We start from the raw sequence: 19,329 nt of genomic DNA, 5'->3' as shown, positions 1-19,329 counted from the left end.
GCTCCGCGGCATGTGGGATCTTCCCAGACCGGGGCACGAACCCGTGTCCCCTGCATCGGCAGGCGGACTCTCAACCACTGCGCCACCAGGGAAGCCCTCACTTGGCCTTTGTAACCTTTAGTCTCGCAGACAGTGAAACTTCTCAGTATGATGCTATAAGGATGGATCCATGTCATTATACTTGTGTCCAAACCATAGGATGTACAACCCTAGGAGGGAACCCTATGTAAACTATGGTCTTTGGGTGGTAATGATGTGTCAGTGTAGGGTCATCAATTGTAACAAATGTACCACTTGGGTGGGGGAGGTTATTATGTATGTGAGGTGGCAGGGAAATCTCTGGGCTTTCTGCTCCATTTTGCTGTGAACTGAAAACTGATCTAAAGATTAAAGTCTTTAAAAAAAGGCAGGGGGAGGTGCCTGACGCCAGCTACCTCAGAGTGGTGGCTGAGAGTTATCAATCAGATGATGGGCACATGATACGTGGTTTGCTACTCTGCACCAAGGCGCTTAATAAAAGCCAGCTTTACTTTTAGCCAATAATGATTTTAGTTTCCTTTCCGCTTTATTAAATCCTCCTTTGCCTGAAATACTCTTGGAGGGAGGCAGACTGTTCAGCCCTCTATCACGGGAAGAGGTAAGACTCTACAGCACAGGCATCCTGCCACACGTAAGGTCTGTAAGGCACCTCGCCCTGTGTTTTCACACTGAGGGTCGGGACCCCCCGGGAAGGTTGCATGAAGGCTCCAGTGGGATTGTGATGACTCAGGCTGCTCGACTTCAAAGTGCTGCTTTGTGGTGGTATCTGCCGGTTCTGAGCTCTAGGAATGGAATGTGACAGTTTCATCCACATCCTGAACCCACCTTAAGTAGTCCCTGTCGCCCAGATTTTAAGATCTGCTGAGATGCCAAAAAGGAAATGAACTGTAGACTTGGACTTTGATGGAAGGGAGATGAAGGGCAGGAGGGATTATAAAAAGAAAAAGTTCGAGAAATACTCAACTTGCACGTAGTGAACACTCAATAAATATTAAATAGCAAAAATAACTAGTAAATGAATAAATGTGGTCAGATACCCCTTGGTATGAATAACAGACCGCAGATTAGATAAAGCTTTCATCATAGAATTGCTATATTACACTTCCTAGCATTTTTCAAGTATACCCCAAATTTCTCATTCTACATTCTTCTCAGCGCTCCTTTCTTTATGGTTCATTGTAGTAAACAGTCAATCTGAATTCCTTTAGTATTTGTAATTTCTTTCAAGTAAAAAAATGTTAACATTTAGCTCAATTCCTTCCAAATGACGCTGTGTCATCATCTGTTAAGTGAAGCTATGATAATAAGATTTATTTAAAATCCATCACGTGTGTCAGATACTCTATTTGATTCTTCACTTATAGATCTGTATTTAATCATTACAGCATCCTTGCAAGGTGGCTATTACCATCCTCATTTAATGTATTTATAAGGAAATTAACATTTAGAGCGGTTTAAGGAGACCAAGTTTATTATCTGTCTGAATTGTTCAGGTTGACGTCTTCATCATGACACCTGTCCACCAGTGTTTATCCAATAATAACTCTCCAAAATGTTAAGGTGATATTTCTCTGTGAACTTGTCCTCTGCCTTGTCTAATCTGCCTTCTCCATCTGCTTCGCACATTAATAGAAGAAAGAGGGCAAAATTCTGGGTAAGATTATGAACCAGTGTAACTTTATTTGGATCTTCCCTGGTGGCGCAGTGGTTGAGGGCCTGCCTGCCGATGCAGGGGACACGGGTTCGTGCCCCGGTCCGGGAAGATCCCACATGCCGTGGAGCCTGCGCGTCTGGAGCCTGTGCTCCGCAACGGGAGAGGCCGCAACAGTGAGAGGCCCGCGTAATGCAAACAAACAAACAAACAAACAAAAAACAGTGTAACTTTAGAGGCAAAACCTTGGATACCATTCTTGGCTGATCCGCGCCCGGAAACCCTCTTTCTTTCCCCACTTTGCAAATCCCGGCCCTGCTGTGAGGCAGGAGAGAGGACGGGCTTGTGTTCTCACCTGCCTGGATCGTGGAGGCCGTGGGCAAACACTTCCGGGGGCTGGTTGGTGCTGTTGAAGTGCGGGTTGCTCCTGGGTATGGAATAAGGCACGTGGCACATGGCAGTATCCACGTCCAGACGGAGCACGGAACCTGTGAAGTCGCTGAGGAATCGGAGGACAACGTAAGTGCTTTCCGTTTTTGTTACGTATTGCACCTACACTCAATGCAGGGAAGTTGCCCTATGGCTAAAAAACCACCCCCGCCCCCCATTTGAGACAAAATTATTAAAGTTCCAAATTCCATATCGTGGGAAATGAAACCAGGGGCAGTTTGGTTTCAGACACGTGGCAGCACCGAGATACAGCTCGACAGTGGCTGAAGGCTGCAGCATTGATGGCACACTGCTTTTGGCATCCGTCCTCTAAAATTTTTTTTTTTTTTTTTTTTTTTTTTTTTTTTTTTGCCAAACCACGTATTTAACGTCCCCCAGGAAGCTCCGCTGGACAATGTTGGTCCATCAGGTAGAGTGTCGAAGGCAGCAGAGATGTGCAGGGCAGCTACTGCACAAACCCCACGGCAGGAACTCGTTTTAGGACACCTCAGTAGAGCGACTTTCAAAAATATTATAACAGCATATTTATTTGAATTCCTCTTCACGTTATAAATGCAGGTGCTGATAATAAAAGTTGAATATTTAACCGAGGTGATATAATTCAAAGACATAAGTGATAGAACTCACTTAAAACATTTTACCATCAAGGGGCATCTGTGTTTTTGTCTTATTTTTTTACCTTAACCCATCCATTTCTTCCATATCATCCAGAGTGATCATCCCATCGCCAAGGATGATGTACAGAAAGCTGTCAGGACCGAAGAGCAGCTGTCCTCCCAGATGCTTTCTGTGGAGCTCTGCAACTTCAAGAAATACTCTGGCTGTTCTCAAATCAACTTGATGGGGATTTTTTCTACGTGGTGGGGAGGAAACAAACCATGATTGTGAAAGATGTAAGGTGAACCCACAGAAAGTAAATAGGGCACAAAGGGGGAAGCAAACACACGTCATGTAAATAAGCAAACATACTGAAAATGTAGCCAATAAAAATTACTGAAAAATTACGTTAGTCTCTAGGTTTCCAAAGTGGCATTTAAGTTGAAAGAGAATCGTGGAAAAGTGCCAACGCTACCATTTTTCGCAATTTTCCTTAAAGACACACACAGGATTTTAAGCCAGATGGAGATTGGGGTTTAATTATTGCCACCTGATGGTTAATTATTTGTAACTTCTGAACAAAAAATTATAAAGAGATAATGAGAAAATAAGATTAAATGTCTTTTAGTGGTACCTGGATACTGTGTATTCCACAACTCTGAGAATATGGTCATGAGGCCCCATAGCCCACCGTTCTTGGTTGGTGGTATAAGACACATAGAGCTTTCCATTTTTCTTGTAATTGGGATGGAATGCAAGGCTTAGCAGTCCTCTTTCATCTCCTCCCTGCAGTCAAATGAAAAACACAAAGAATTGTGAAGTTAATTATGTTCTTTATTGTGTTTCAACTGGAACCCCCAAAAGAGTCTCTTTCTTTCTCCTGGATAATCTTTGCCCAAACTCTTTTCTTTTCTTCCTTGCCTATTGCACAAAAAGGATTATAAAACATTTCACTTTGCGGAACTCTTTAAGGGCTAGAACAAGACAATTGTCTTGTGTGGTTATCTATACGCAAGACCCTTACACCACTTTTGTCAAGTGATTTGTGTATGTAATCTGGGGAAGCTAGGAAGACAAGTTTAAGTGCTGTGAAGAATTCTCTGCTGGGTTACTAGGTTGCTGGTAGTTCACAGAAGACAAATAAAAAGGTTCATAATCAGCAGTGACTTCTAATCCAAGTCTCCAAAACCTAAAACACAGTGTGGGCTGCCAACTCCCACTGTCTTGGCAATCTGTTTAGAAAACAGTTAAATTGCTTGTGTAATATGTAAACCTTTGTTTTACCCTGGAGGCATCTACATCAGTTGTCACAACCGTGGTGGTCTGTTCATCATAGCTAGGTAATAAGCAGCCTTGGCCTCTCTACATCGAAATGAGGTATTTTTACATATATCCCTTTGCTGCCTCGAGTTTTTTTCCTTATAGAAAAATGGAGAAATGAAAGGAGAGCTAAAAGCCAGGGCTGGGATGGGGGTGGGAGAAATCCTAGAGAGGAAAGGAGACACTAGGAAATAAAAGAAAAATCCCAAACAACCTTCTTTTGTTATTGTATGAATGTCAAGAATTGTATACATTAGGCGTGCCAAATGCTGTAACAATTAAAACATCATCGTGTGCTTAAATAGAAAGGCATTTTATCTTTATTTTCTGCTAATTCAGCTCGATGAAACTCAATATGGTCTTAGCATTTGTTTTATCCCACAAGTAGTCTAGGAATTTCTATAATGAAATCAAAGTATCTAAAATTATCTAGATCAGAGACTTCAAGTTCATACTCTGGTGAGCCAGGGAGCACTTCCTCTGTACTCTGCTGAGTTATGCACAACGGCGAAAAACGTGGCAGAAATGGAATGTGCGACTGCCGCTAGGACATCACCTTATATACACGCTGTTTCATTCAACAGCACAGCATTCTTATGGCAAAAAGCTGTAAGTTCCTCCTTAGAAGTGTTAGAGGAAAAAAAGTCTCTAATGCTGCCATTTCTTCACAAGGCTGTGCTCAATCACGGAAGCGCTCTCCTGCCTCTGTCCCCCAGGATAGCATGTGTTATTAACAAAGCACAGAACTGTTTGTAGTTTGTGTGCTACAAGGATTTGTGAATTTAAAGCTTTAGGCATAAAAGTTCACTTTTAATAAACACCGTTTGTTTTATTTCCCAGATTAGAGAAAAACTGCTTTCAGAGGTATGCCATCCAAAGCGGAAAACATCCGAACTTTAAGAGGGTGTAAATAATAAAGTAGATGCAAATATCCCAGACCTACCAAATTATTATTCAAATGTCAAAAAAGGCAGCCTCTTCATTTGCATATCACGATATGATTAATTATAAGCACAAGAACAAGCTCGCTGCAGGGTAAGTCTCTATGACTAGGATTTATGAATAAGCCTTGGTTTTTTGGGTTATCTTGTTATGATGATTTTAATATTGACTCAACATTGCTGTTTTTCTTCTTATATCTTCAGTAAATAAACATCTCTTGCCTTTCTTATGAGATATTGAAAACAGGGATGTGTAACTAAGATTCGATTGTAGAAAAGCCACTGCACATGTAAACCTCCTTGATAGATGTATAAGGAGCCCTAGGGGTGGGATTTAGTTTGTGATTAATTCCTCTCCGCATATATTTCCCTCTAAAGCTGTGAATGCAGGGTAAGTACTGCAAACCCACTTCACAAATGTTTGCGTTCCACTATAAGAAGCTTTTGTTGAAAGCAGTTCTTTTGTAGTTTTTAATCAAATCATCTGAAAGACAACTTGAGCTGGCTAGCAGCATAGTTTAAAACTGTGCTGGTTGCTTTTCGGGAATTAGGAACATAGAATTCATGCACTGTAGAGAGACAGATGGGAAAAGAGATTGAAATAAATCCACAAGTGATAGAAGACAGTCGTTTACCTTAAAGATTCACCTATCACACGAATGAATTTAGAGGGGCATCACTGACGTTTATTAAAGGGCCAAATATGGAAACAGAATGAGACATCTGAAGGACAAGACTGTAACTCAAAACAGTCATTTTAAAATGTCCTGAATTTTTCAGGTTATAGGACTTACATTTGTGTAATCATTACACGTGATTTCATTTTTTAAAATTCAACTTCCAGGTGCGAAGTAGTGTTCTGGGTGGTTTAGAAACATGACTAATGACTCAAGTCATTTCAGAGAAATACTCCCTTTCATAACTATATTGATGAAAAAATTTAACATTCTGTGTAACTATCCTAGAGTGTCTCTCGAAACTAGCTTTTAAAATTATATCGTATAACACAACTCTTAAATGCTCAGAGATTGGGAAGGAAGGATATATGAGTGCTGTCAGGAGGTTTAGCTTGAATTAGCCTGCAGAGTTATGCTGTCCATTTAAAGTATGTTACTGACAAATCATAAAGATGGAGAAGTATGTCCAAAATGTTGTCCTTAGTCATGTGAGAAGCAGCAGTGTGTTCAAATATTCACATTATACTTTGTACTTTGTTACTAATACCGATAGCTTTGTGTACACATCGTGCTTCTGGGAGTGTACATCACTGCCTGAACCAAATGGGCAACAAGTAATTTACAAGCAATACTTTAGGGTTTCCTCTGTTTGGGTAATGCTTTTTTTTTTTCTTTTTTTTTCCAAAGAAGGTTTAACTTTGGACCAGGGTCAGAGGCCATAATGCCAGAACCACCACTAGACATTTGAGGCTTCCAGACCCTCTGTGGTTGCTTCAACCATAGTCTTCACCGGCACATTGCCGCCTGACAGCCTGAGTGTTGCCCCTGGAGTCCGGATTGGACCAGCAGCCCAGCTCTCCCAGGCTCAGCAGAAAGCCCTTGTGTCAATGTTAGACTGTCTTCTCATTCCTTCCCGTCCTTTCCCCTCGTTATGTGTAGCTTTATGGATTTGAAACCATGCCCTCCTTCCAGGAATGTCAAATTACTGAATTGTTTCTGCTGAGCATTTGGGGAGAATGAACCTCTAGTGAATTTAATTAGTTCAGCCAAGCTGTCTTAAAAGGGAGACAGACACATTTGTAGAATGGCAAATGGAAGATCCGCGGTGCGCGGAGCCACACCTTTCAAAAAGACACTGACTTCTGACATCATACTTTTGAAAACTGTCAACCCAATGTCCAAAATGCTGTTCTTAGTCATGTGAGAAGCAGCAATGTATCCAAATATTCACATTATAGTTTGTACTTCGTTACTAATACCGATAGCTTTGTGTGCACATCGTGCTTCTGGGAGCGTATATCACTGCCTGAACCAAATGGACAAGAAGGAATTTACAAGCAATACTTTAGGGTTTCCTCTGTTTGCCTAATGCTTTTTTTCTTCTTTTTGTCAAGCTCACTGACTGAAACCTCAACCAAGCATCATCGTAGGCTACCATGAGCCCCTCTCTTCCCCGTTCTCAGTCCTCTCAATACCACATCAACTTCTGGACAGCCCCTTACCAAGCACCAATGACTCCTCAAAATCAGGTAGCTGAATGATTTGAAAATAATGTCCCTATACACTTTGGAACCTTGCGATTAACCCATGTTTCAGAGTAAATCATAAAACCCTCCTTAGGGACTTTTAATAAGTAGTTAACTGCCATTCTAATTCTCATTCAGCTCTCAGGAACAATTTCACAGGGTCAGCAGAAAAGAGACAAAACCCCAAAACAAAGACTTTTTCACATAAGTACAAGATCAGATCTAGTCCTATAGTTTTGAGATAAACTCTTCCCTGGTGAACACATGGAAGTTCTAACCAATTGACTACGAATATTCCTCTTTGAAGAAAATGAAGCGTCTATTGAAGAACACAGAGGATCATAAGGTGATTCTAACAAGAAGTATGTTTTTCTTTTTTAAGAGAAATTGTGGGGCATGGCCTTTCATTATGATATTTTAAAGAAAACACTCCAGTGCGTTCATACTTTCAATGTGGTTAATTTTTTTCTGACTTCCAGCTTCTTTAAGAGTTGCCTTAATATATATACATTTTTTCATTCCTGTGCCTTCATATTTCATATTTGGCAATTGACTTGTGTATTTTAGGAAACAGGACTGGGCAGCACTGAGCTGGGAGCATCATTTCTCATTTTTCCATAGTTTGCTTAGTGACCCTTTGGCAAGTGACTGGCTTCAAGTTCAGTGATCTATACAACAGCCTTAAGGTATAGAGAAAGCAAGGAAACATAGATTAAAGTAAATAATGCACCGCTAAATTCAAGATATTCCTTGTTACCCCCTTGTCAAAACAATTGTGTATTTAACATTCATTCGACAAATATTTATTGAATACCTACTACGTGTTAGGCATTGTACTTGGCACCAGGGATGAGACAATCAGTGAGAACCAATTCCTGCCCTCCAGGAACTTACTACCCATGGAAGCAGATACCAAAGTAAGTTTCAGTTGTTTCATTCTTCCCATAACTTCCTTATGATGCTGATTTGGGGTGAAGGTATTTACACAGTGCTACACTATTAGAAATATGTACGGCCCAAACACAAGTATTAAGGAGAGCAAATACCTACTCTGGGTAACTTCTGACACAGTATCACTGAGGTTTCTCCACTCTAAAACTTGGTAAGAAAAAGAAAAAAAATCTTGGTTTTATAACAGATAAATTATTAATTGTCATTTATTAATTGTCATTTACACGTCTATGTTTCGCTGGCACACTCTCAGGAAAGGAACAAGGGGACTTGGAGACCAATGTGGGCCCCTCCTCGTGCAAACCTGTGCTTCTCAGACTGGAACCTTTTGCGGTTTAGAAATGACAGATAGGTTTGTTTGAGAATTATTAGCTCAGATACAATAGCAGGTGTATTGGTTTTCTCTTGCTGCTATAAAAAATCACCACGAACTCAGTGGCTCGAAACGATCCAAATCTATTATTTTAAAATCTGTAAGTGAGAATCAAACATGGGTCTTACTGGGCTAAAATAAATGTGTTTGCAGGGCTGTGTTTCTTTCTGGAGCCTCTAGGGGAGAATCCATTTCCTGTCCCTTCCAGCTTCTAGAAGCCATCTGGCATTCCTTGCTTGATGTCCTCCTCCCTCCATCTTCAAAGCCAGTAACAGCAGGATGAATCCTTCTCATATCTCATCACTTTGACCTCTGCCCCCACTTCCACTTTTAAGAATTTGTGATGACATTGAACCCACCCAGATAATTCAGTATAATCTTAATTCCAGTGCAACCTCAATTCCCCTTTGCCATGTAACGTAACATATTCACAGGTTCTGGAGATTAGGATGAGGACATCTTTGGGGGAGGGGCATTTCCTGCCTCCCACATGGCTATTTTAATCTATTTTTTAAAAGGATCCAAAGCATTGATGACTTGAGCCATCTTGGCCGTGCCCTGCTGCGAGCACCCTGAAACAGGAGGCTGGTGAAATTCACCTGTACATTCACAGAGAGATACCTAAGGAGAGCGCTTTCACAAGCAAGCACTCTCCCTCCGCTGTGAGTATTGCAAGAACCACCAACACCCTTCCGAGTGAAGTGAAAGCACTTTTCAGAATGCAGGAGGAGAAGGCAGAGACCATCTGTTAACATGTGGGCATAGATGAATTCAGTCAAGAGCAAAACTCCTGTGTTAATCACAGGATGCAAAGAAGGTAAAATTCAATGTGGGCAAACCATTTCCATGCAATGGAGGATTTTAAACTCACTAAAACTGTGTGATTTTGCTTTGTTCATAAGTTTTGAAACACACTGTAGGGTATTCATTTCTCCAACAACTCCTGGAAAAGATGAGAAGCATTCCTTTTCAATAGTTCGAAAAGTCTAATTTGGTCTCAGAAAGGAGTCAATCCCCTGAGGCCCCTGACTTAGTTTATGGGAGGGACTGCATGATGTGGTCTGTGCTATACCAAAAAATGTACTTGGTCTTTGGCCCTGGATCTTGGCACAGAGCTCCTAAAACCATTGGAATTTCCTGAGCGAAAGGAGTGTCTTTTGTACTTCATAATGAGCCCTGTCAACTTTACCTGAGTTTATGCTAATGAAGGGACTTTGGTGGGCCCCCAGATAGCTTCAGAATGGGGGCTGGTAGCCAGAGGAACCAAAAAATGTGATTGAAGGATTGGAGCTTTCAGTCCTACCCACCAACCTCCAAGGAGGGGAGACGGACGGGAGGTTGAATTCAATCATCAAAGGCCATGATTTCATCAATCATAGCCGCCTCAGAAGCCTCCATAAAACCTTAAACGATGGAGTCCAGAGAGCTCCCAGGTTGGTCAACACATCGAGGTGCTGGAGGGTGTGGAAGTGCTGGAGGTGCCCAGAGAGGGCATGGAAGCTCCATGTCTCCCTAACTCCCATACCTTGCCCCGTGCATCTCTTCCATCCAACTGCTCCAGAGTTACAGCTTTTATAACAAACCTGTAATAGTAAGCAAAGCAGTTTGCTGAGTTCTGTGAGTCTTTCTATGAGTTATTGAGCCTGAGGGGGAGCTTGTGGGAAGCAGAAATGTGGGTAGCGTGGGCACCCCGTTTGTAGCTGGTACCTGTAAGGGAGACAGTCTTGTAGGACTGATCCCATAATCTGTGGAGTCTGGGCTAACTCCAGATAGTGTCAGAATTGAACTGAGTTGTTGGACAACCAGTTGGTACTGGAGAATTGGTTGATGTGAGAAAAACAAAACAAAACAAAACACCTCTGTCATTTGGTGTCAGAAAACACTCCGGAAAAAATCCAAGAGGTTCTCAAGAAGCCCATCCTCCTTTCTAGGGAGAAGGAGGTCATGGTCAGTCTATTGAAGAAGTTGAAGTTAGACTTGGAATAATTTGGTAGTCTTCCTGCCATAAAAATTTTACTTTGGAAAATGAACGTTTTTATAAAATATCTTGTGCCATTTTATTACTCACTCTTTTGGCTTTTCTTACCTTCACTGTTCTCTGAGCATGAAACCAGCAACAATATACTGAGGACCTATCACTCCTAGTACTAACTCTCCCCTTTTCTTTAACATTTCCTCTATTTTTCCACATTTGGCTTTTCTTTTAAATCAGTCTGTAACTTATTCTAATTACTCTTTTGGTTTCCTGATAGCTGAACGCTCTTCACGGCATTGTCTTGTCTCTTTAAGGCCTCTTCTCTGCTTAATTGTATTTACCCAGTGTTCTAGTTCTTTAGGAAAGTATTTATAATTTTCAAATGCTGGCAGGACCCATGCTTACCTCGACCATATCCACCTGACAAAGAGGTCTGTCCTGCTTCAAATGAATTTGGAGAGCTGCTAGGAGATACCCAGCAATTCAGAGCTTTTAGGAAGTGTTTTATGGGGTGTGTAACTTCTGGTATGTAGCAATTGGTCCATGTCAAATCTACATTTAGGATTGTACAATTTATCTTCTGAAGGTAGCAAATGCAAAAACAGACTAGAAAAGTACAAATGAGAGGATAAAAGATACCCTAGATGGAGACCAGCTATCTCAAAGTCACTGTACCCTCTTCAACAATTCTCTTCCCCACTCTTTTCGAGCATAAACAAAATAAATCAGTCACATAAGGTTTAAGTTATGACCTACACAGAGGGAAGATACTAGAAGCGGTTATTTTCTAGAATTTACAGCTTCCCAGCTGCTTCTTATTCCAGGTACTAATATTCTTTTGACATCTCATGCCTATGGGGAAAAAAGTATATACACATTCAGTTAGATATGTAAAAACTGTTATGGTCACAATAATTTATGTATGGGTGTACATGATATATTTTATACAAACTTTATATTTGTCAAATTGAATCAACTTTCATGCTTCTATTTTTCCCTAGGCTTTATACCACTTGAACTGTGATATTTGATACAGGATGGCACATTAGAGAGTGGATTGACTTGTCCCTTTTACATTGTTCCAGGCAGCAATTAGCTGCTGTAGAACCTTTAATATATGCTGTCCAATGAATCCAATATGGTATCAGGGAATGGCTTGAGCACTAAGGACTATTTGGCTCAATATATATCAAGTGTTAATAATATCTGTCATGTTCCAAAGTTCAGTTCTCCAAAACATCTTCTCTAAAAGAAAACAATGCTTCAATAAAACTAAACAGTGTGGAACATCTATTTGAAATGATTACAAAATACTAAAGCTACAAAAAGTACAATAAACTCTTCTTAAAAACAAAATCTTAAACCAGTTTGCAAGGCAGAAATAGAGACACAGATGTAGAGAACAAACGTATGGACACCAAGGGGGGAAAGCGGGGTTGGGGGGTGGTGGTGGTGGTATGAATTGGGTGATTGGGATTGACATAGATACACTAATATGCATAAAATGGATAACTAATAAGAACCTACTGTATAAAACAATAAATAAAATTCAGAGCAAAAACAAAAACAAAATCCTAGCACTAAACACTTTTCTGAAGAAGGAAATGTATAGAGACGTTGGCAACGCTTAAGGAAAGCAAAGCTCTTATGCTGTATGTTTAGGGTCCTGAAAACAAATTAACAAAAGCTTGACAAAAACTACAAGAATATTCCTGGAATTAAAAATGAATAAAAATGATAATTAAAAAAGACTGTAGCTACCTTAAACTCTTCTATTGCAACCTACAGGTTTAATACTTGCTGGACCTTAGATTTTTAAAAGTACACATTTCCTGTATAAAACAGGGTATTCAAATATCTTGTAATAAACTAAAATGGAAAATACTCTGAAAAATATTATATATACAGATATAAAAATTATATGTATATAACTGAATCACTTTGCTGTATACCTTAAGCTAACACTATATTGTAAATCAACTACACTTCAAATAAATAAATAAATAAATAATTTAAAAGCACACATTTTTAGACTGGATTATAAATGAGTAAAATATTGGGCAGCTACATTATTAGTCACAGCAAAATGTCAGATATGTACATTAGGAACTAGACCGATTCTCCACTAGACTGTAAGCTTCTTAAAGGCAGGGACTTCCTCTTGGTATTTCCAGTGTCTTACAAAGTAAGACAAAGTGTCTTACAGTGGAAGCCTTGTCATAAAAGGTAACATGTATTGAGCTCTTACTATGTGCCAGAAACCACGCTAAGTAATTTGCAAGCATTATCTTGTTTAAACTTTATAACAACTCTAGAGTTTAATACTATTTTATTATTATCTTTATTTTCTGGATAGGGACACAGAGGCATGACGATTTGAGTACCTTGCTCCAAATGTGCAACTAGAAGAGGCAAAGCAGAGATTATCTGATTGGAGGAGAAATAATGTAAACTGTTATGTTCTACCACCTCACCAAATATTTCCTAAATGAAAACATGAACAAATACAAAATAGATAGTATTCCCTCATCAGCACCCATTGTTCACGGACTGAGGCAGTACTGAAACAGTCTTACTTAAGTTTACAAAGCTGTGCAGGAGAATAAAATGAAGCTTATATATCAGTTATTTTAACACAAAGGTTAATTTAGGCTTAAGGTAATGCGCTGATAAACCAACTATCTGGAAAAAAAATACTGACTTATGTACATTTCCATGGTGTAAATACTCTTGCCATGGTCAATTTCAAGCTGGCAACTTGATGTCTGACTGTGGTGTGTGAAGAGGTGAGCACAGTTAGCTCTGGTAAACCCTGGACTACCACTGTGGGACATTTCTATTCTCCTTCAAGCCTCTTTTATTCTTTTCCCCACTAGTATTGTGCTCTTATCTTTTATCTCCTGCTTTACAATTTTATCAAACCTATTCCTTTCAATGCGAAGCACTCAAATCTTTTTGTGAATTGAAACGGGGTTCAAAATATTAAATAAATCATTAATTTAAGATGAGGGAGGAGGTACTTTTTTTTTTTACTGGATTTTAGATGAAAGTATACATAAAAACTAGCATACCACCAAGAAATAGAATAGAACGCTCAACAATCCTTTCAAGGAGTTTACTTGATTATTTCAGGGGCAAGAAAGGGAAAGGAAAACTCTTTGGTAAAAATCTCTCCTCCCTCTCATAAAGTTGCTCAGATAATCAAAGAAGACAATAAATGCAAAATCATTCTGTTAATTCCAATGTGCAATTTGAATGGAAGATACAGCTATTACAATGGACAGAGAGGTAAGAGCTATCCTCAAACTCAATTGATCCATAAAACAATCAGATATTGGAAGGGAATGTGATTTTGGAGTAGAGAATGTGTAGCCCTACATTTGAATCAGATGAGGAATGCATTTAAATTATGTAGAGGGAGTATTATCTTGCCGGCTACCATCTGAAGAACTTTTGGACTTCAGAAAATTGCAGGCATGGAAAGGCACAGTTATACTTATATTTAGCACCAGGCTTACCACATAGTTTTGATAAAGATCTGTCTATATCTCTTCAGAAGATTTAGATGGTATGTGTTACCAGTGGCTTATTAATGAATGATTTGCAAGACTCGAGGTAATCTGAATTTTTATCCTAGCATTGAAACATACATACTTGGCTACTGTAGGAATCTTACTTTTTTTTTTTTCAGTTAAAAAAATATGTATTTTTATATAAATATAAATTATATATAGAAATATATATAAATAAATGTATATATAATATTTATATAATTATATATATAATATATAAATATTTAAATATATATTTATATATATTACATATAAATATATGTAATATTTATATATATAATATATATATAAATATATATTATATATATATTTCAGTGTTTGTATACTCTGAAGTTAAACATAAAGTGATTTCTTTAGTAAACAAGCAAAAGGAATGGGAGAAACAAATTAACCCCAATATTTGTTCTCTAATAATACAGACGGCAAGTCACAATATTTTCTCCCCTCTAAAAACAAACTCTATGTAAAAATGCACTTCTAAGATTTATGATAGAAAAATATGCATTCTTGATATTGGCAAACAGCTGGGAAAATTGCCTCAGAGCAATATTACAGATAAAAGACACTGAATTTAGATGCAAATTTGAATATCCAGTTATGAACTAAGAATCTAAAATTATTCAAACAGTATGTGAGAGTATGTACATCCATTAAAAAATATACATATAAAAATATTAAAAATATACATATCCCCAAAGATTTGATTATGCTACAAATAAAGGAAATATTTGTTTATGTTTGGGGAGTTTCAATTTTTACTTATCTCACTCCTTCAAGGATTTCCTTCTTAGGATTATTCTTAAAGTGTAAATATTTTTAAAAAATTATTAAGTTGACAAATATTGGCCAAGCCTTGTTAGAAAAGCAACTAATTCCTCTGGAACAAGGAAGACGATTTAGAAAATACCTTAACTCCTTCAAACCCCCAAACTGTATTTTACTTAATGGGTAAGAAGAAGTGTTCTATCTATCGTCTCACAGCTTGGAAATGTCTTTCTTAGAATGACTTGGTCTGTCATAAAGAAAAATAATTTTTCATAGTTTATTAATAAAGGTCTAACAGAAGTAAGGATTATTAACTTTTATAAGAAAAAGAGTAAAAAATTTAATGAAATTATTAGAAATATTAAATTTTCATTTTGAAAGCTAAAGAAATAAAATGGACTCATATGATTTTATTTACCATCTTTAAAGCTAAAATCTTTGCGGCATAAAGTCTGACCATTTTATTTTAAACATTAAACCCAAGGCTATAAAGCATGTTTCCTTGATATTTTCATCTGATTTATACCTTTGTAGTCTGAAAAATCTTTTGTCTCCTGTCAGAAAATGGAAGATTCAGGGTCCTTTCAATGAAAGAAAAAAAAATCACAATATTAAGGATTAATGCCTCACTCTAGCTAAGGGTACAAAATTGTTTCAAATGAATTTGACCTCTTGCTTTTATAAAGTTTGTTTTTTATGACGTGTGGCTAATATGATGGTCATGCAGCTAAAAGCATTATCTTCACATCATTATATAGAAATACAACACTAGGATACTTGAGTTTCCTAGTCATGTTTCACTGCTCTTTGCCATTATATATTTCCTATTGTTACTCGAAAGAACTCAAATTGACTTATATGAGAACAAACATTAAACAATTAAGTAAGATTATTGCTTTGAAAAGAAACCTTGAAAAAACCCCCAAGAGTTTAGACCACCAAGGAGCACTAATAAATTTAAGAAAATATGAGGTTTCCTCTATGTGACTTCTCTTGAAAAGTTATGCAATGGATTGCTTCAACTTCAAGGTCATATAAAAATTATGGTACTTTTGAAATTACTTTCTGAGTAGAGTTTGCATTTACATGATTTAGATGTCAATTAAACTTGCAATTTACCAAAATAGTAAAATGAAATTCTTTGAATCTGGTATTTTCATTAATCACTATTTTACAAAATGATCAAATTCTAGCAACAGAGCAACATTAAAAAACGATCACGCCAAACCTTCATTTTTACATTAAAAAATCATTCTTACTCCAAAATATCATTAGTTACAAATCAACAATTAGTAAACAAACATTTGCTGTGCCTCAGATATCCAAATTAAGCAACTCTTTTTGAATTTTGTTATATTACATATTTATAGTAATTCTGAATAAAAGTAATTAATATATATTTCTGGAAAAATGCATCTTGAATATTAAATTAGGTAACAATTTAAAATATAAATTTTTGCCGTTCCATGTTTTCTATAATCAGGAAAGTATGATGCTATATGGCATTAAGTGTGGGAACTATATATTACAGATATCTGAAAAATCTGAAGTCCAGATTAAAGATATGAAAGTAATTATAAAATCAGAATAGGATTTATGAAGAAAGACTAAAGGGAGGGCTGGTATTTCTTAAGTTCACAAAAGAAAAAAATCTGAGTGCACATAACTTGCTTCAAGTACATGAAGATTTATTTTAAGGAGGACAGTGTCTAGCTGTTCACCTTTTCCAGGGAAGTTTCACCAGTAGGACAGTTTTCAGTGCAAAAGAAGCTCTGTTCCCTATAATTCTTAATATAATGGAAAATTTGCTTTACATATTTAGGGATAATATAATTTTGGACCAAAAGGCAAAATTTGAGGAAACTTCTGATATTCAAATTGCCTGAATTAGTGTTAGCGAACTGAGGGAAGAGCCAAACAGGAAAGAGAGCAGCGTTTTCCAATATGTTTATAATTCAACATTTGCAGCAATGTGGACAAAACTGATGACACACTAACTGCCCCGTTTTCATTCACAGAATCACCATGCAGAGACTAGTTCCTGGTTCTCAAACATGGGGCAAATGAAGTGTTTATCAAGGTTCCACTTTCCCAACCGCCAGTGTGCCCCCTCCACCATCATCCATAGCGTGGTTACCATTTATCCTCACTCACTGCACAGCTTTGCTCTCAGATTCCAGCACTCCACTCAATCATCGGGGGGGCAAATATGGTGAGCCAGTTGCTCCCAGGTCATTAGGCATCAAATTCCTATTCGTTGGTGTCGAGGATGGGCCCGGGGGTTTAGACAGCCTAGGTCTGCAACTTGGCTCTTCCACTTGTTAGCTTTTTACATGAGAAAGTTACTCAGTTGACTCACCTTCAAAACAGGGACGTTTGCTATCTCAAAAGTTGTTGGGAGGTAGTTAATTGAAAGAGTGTAGAGTGGGCCCTGACACAAGCTGATGTTCCTCAGAAGTCATCCAATGCTACTGTATGCCATGGCCAGCTATTGTATTCTAGTTGGGGGAAGAGTCTTTAGACAAGTAAGCCTACAAACAAATGCATAATTAATGTTGGTGAGGACTAAAAAGAAAAGAATAGGGTGTTATTGGAATGCATATCAGGGGGAATCCAATTTAGACTAGGGGGGTTCAGGGAAGACCTCTCTGAAGACAGCCATTCAAGTGGAGACTTCAAGAGCCAGACAACGAAAGGGAAGAAAATTCCAAGGAAAGAAAGAATAGCATCTCCCAGAGAGACACTTCATTAATATTGGGTATAATTCTTTGGGAAAAGAGAAATGTAAGGAAAGAGTACATAAGTACACACACTCTTCCATTCCTGCTCTCTGACCATGGAGAGTTTTAGGGATCTGAGGTCACGGATGAATAGAGTGAAATAAAGGTGGGTCTTTAATATGAGAGCTGGGTTTGAATCCCTGCTTTGTGACTTACAAGCTGTTTGACTTTGGGGAAGTAATTTAACACATTTGAATTCAGGTTTTGTGGGTTTTTTTTTTTTCTATTGTAAATGAATTATAACTTCTACTTCATCAGGTTTCCTTTTTTAATGAAAAATACAATAAAAAATTTTAAGTTACTAACACTCAACTAACTGGTCCGTATTAGCTGCTCACTAATTATCTCTTTTCTTCCTCATCGTGAGGGATAGAGCGATGGACTTGTAGTTCATGTACATGACAGAAGGCAACAGAGTGCTATTCTTAAATGTAAGGAAGGATTGAGAGTTTAGGATTATATCCAGGGATGAATAATCATTTATTCATTCATCAATTATTCTAACAGAACTATAACCTCAAACCAAAATGTACAATATAAGATCAGCTGTAAAAGAAATGATAATTCGATTATTCTTCCTAAACACTTATAGATTTTTTTCATCTTGATAGGGAAAACTATCTTTTCTGTCTTGATGGTTTCAAGTGGAAAACTACGGTTGGGTAAAATGTTTGATTTGTTTCCCATTTGATGGCATGTGTGACAAAGTGACTTTCAGGGTGAGGACCTTGGAAAGGGCATTGCTGATGGCCTTTGGTTTTCTCATGTGTGGCATCTGCAGTAAAGCTGCTTGTTTTATTGTATATTTGTAATTATGTGAAATCAAATTAAGGAACCAATTTTAAAAGGCCATCTTTAGATAGGAAATCTAAATCTACATACTTATTTAATTACATAAATAAGATACTTAATGTTTGTATTTATACATAACGTGTGAATATAAAAAAAGAAAATATAAACACAAACACATTAGCAAAAACCACATAGATACTTTGAGAATCATCATATGGTTAAAAAAGCAAATTTCCAGAAGCAGCAGTTCATCAGCCGAATTATGGACACAAATATCAGCAATATCCACAAACTGCCTTGTTCTGCTCTTTCTTAAATATTTCCAGACACAAAATATATTGCCTTCTATGTTACACCTATAAGCCTGGAGAGTGGGAATCAGGAAATGTGAAATTACCAATCAAAATTAATATGCATAATATAAAACCTTTTAAGGATCTTATTTCTTACACTTATAGCCAAAATGTAAGGCCATGTTGATGTGAATATTAGAAATCCAAGTATCCAGAAACCCACATTTTATCACTGTAAAAATGGTAAAGGAAGTCATTTCTTTTATTGGAAAATGGGTAATCTTTTCATTGTGTGATAAACAGCAGACTATCACAGATACATGTGAGATTGTCTGGAGAACTCTCAAATATACAAGGAACATTCTTTTGTATGATACCACACATGATCCTAGAGTAGTCTAGAAGCAGGAAATGGCCGGAGACAGAACTGCCCTTACTGATGCTGGAGTGCCTTTGGCATCCATCCTTTGCTGTTGAGCTGCTGAAAACACAGATCAAGCTAAGTTTTCTTTGAATCAAGTAATTTCCTGATATAAATCTAAACGGAGGTAAAAAAAATCCATGGACAGGATAAAGGACAGCTCACTTTTCTTCTTCGGCTGTGAGAGGTTTTTGTTTCTGTTGGCT

At 37.7% G+C, this 19,329-nt stretch overlaps 1 protein-coding gene across 4 annotated transcripts in view; it reads right to left on the bottom strand.

Moving 5' to 3' along the window:
• Nucleotides 1-19,329, bottom strand: part of HHIP (hedgehog interacting protein) — a 95,548-nt gene that overhangs the window by 34,499 nt on the left and 41,720 nt on the right. For all 4 annotated transcript variants that reach the window (XM_007116645.1, XM_007116648.4, XM_007116646.3 and 1 more), the window contains exons 5-7: nt 3,372-3,523; nt 2,820-2,993; nt 2,046-2,189 (exon numbers count right to left, since the gene is read on the bottom strand). In XM_007116645.1, coding sequence (XP_007116707.1) covers nt 2,046-2,189; nt 2,820-2,993; nt 3,372-3,523 — 470 coding nt within the window. The remainder of the gene's footprint in view (nt 1-2,045; nt 2,190-2,819; nt 2,994-3,371; nt 3,524-19,329) is intronic.

The sequence above is a fragment of the Physeter macrocephalus genome, chromosome 7, assembly GCF_002837175.3.
Source record: "Physeter macrocephalus isolate SW-GA chromosome 7, ASM283717v5, whole genome shotgun sequence".
Classification (NCBI taxonomy): Eukaryota; Metazoa; Chordata; class Mammalia; order Artiodactyla; family Physeteridae; genus Physeter; species Physeter macrocephalus.
Note: the sequence above shows the minus strand (reverse complement) of the source record. Positions and strands in the feature narration are given on the sequence as shown.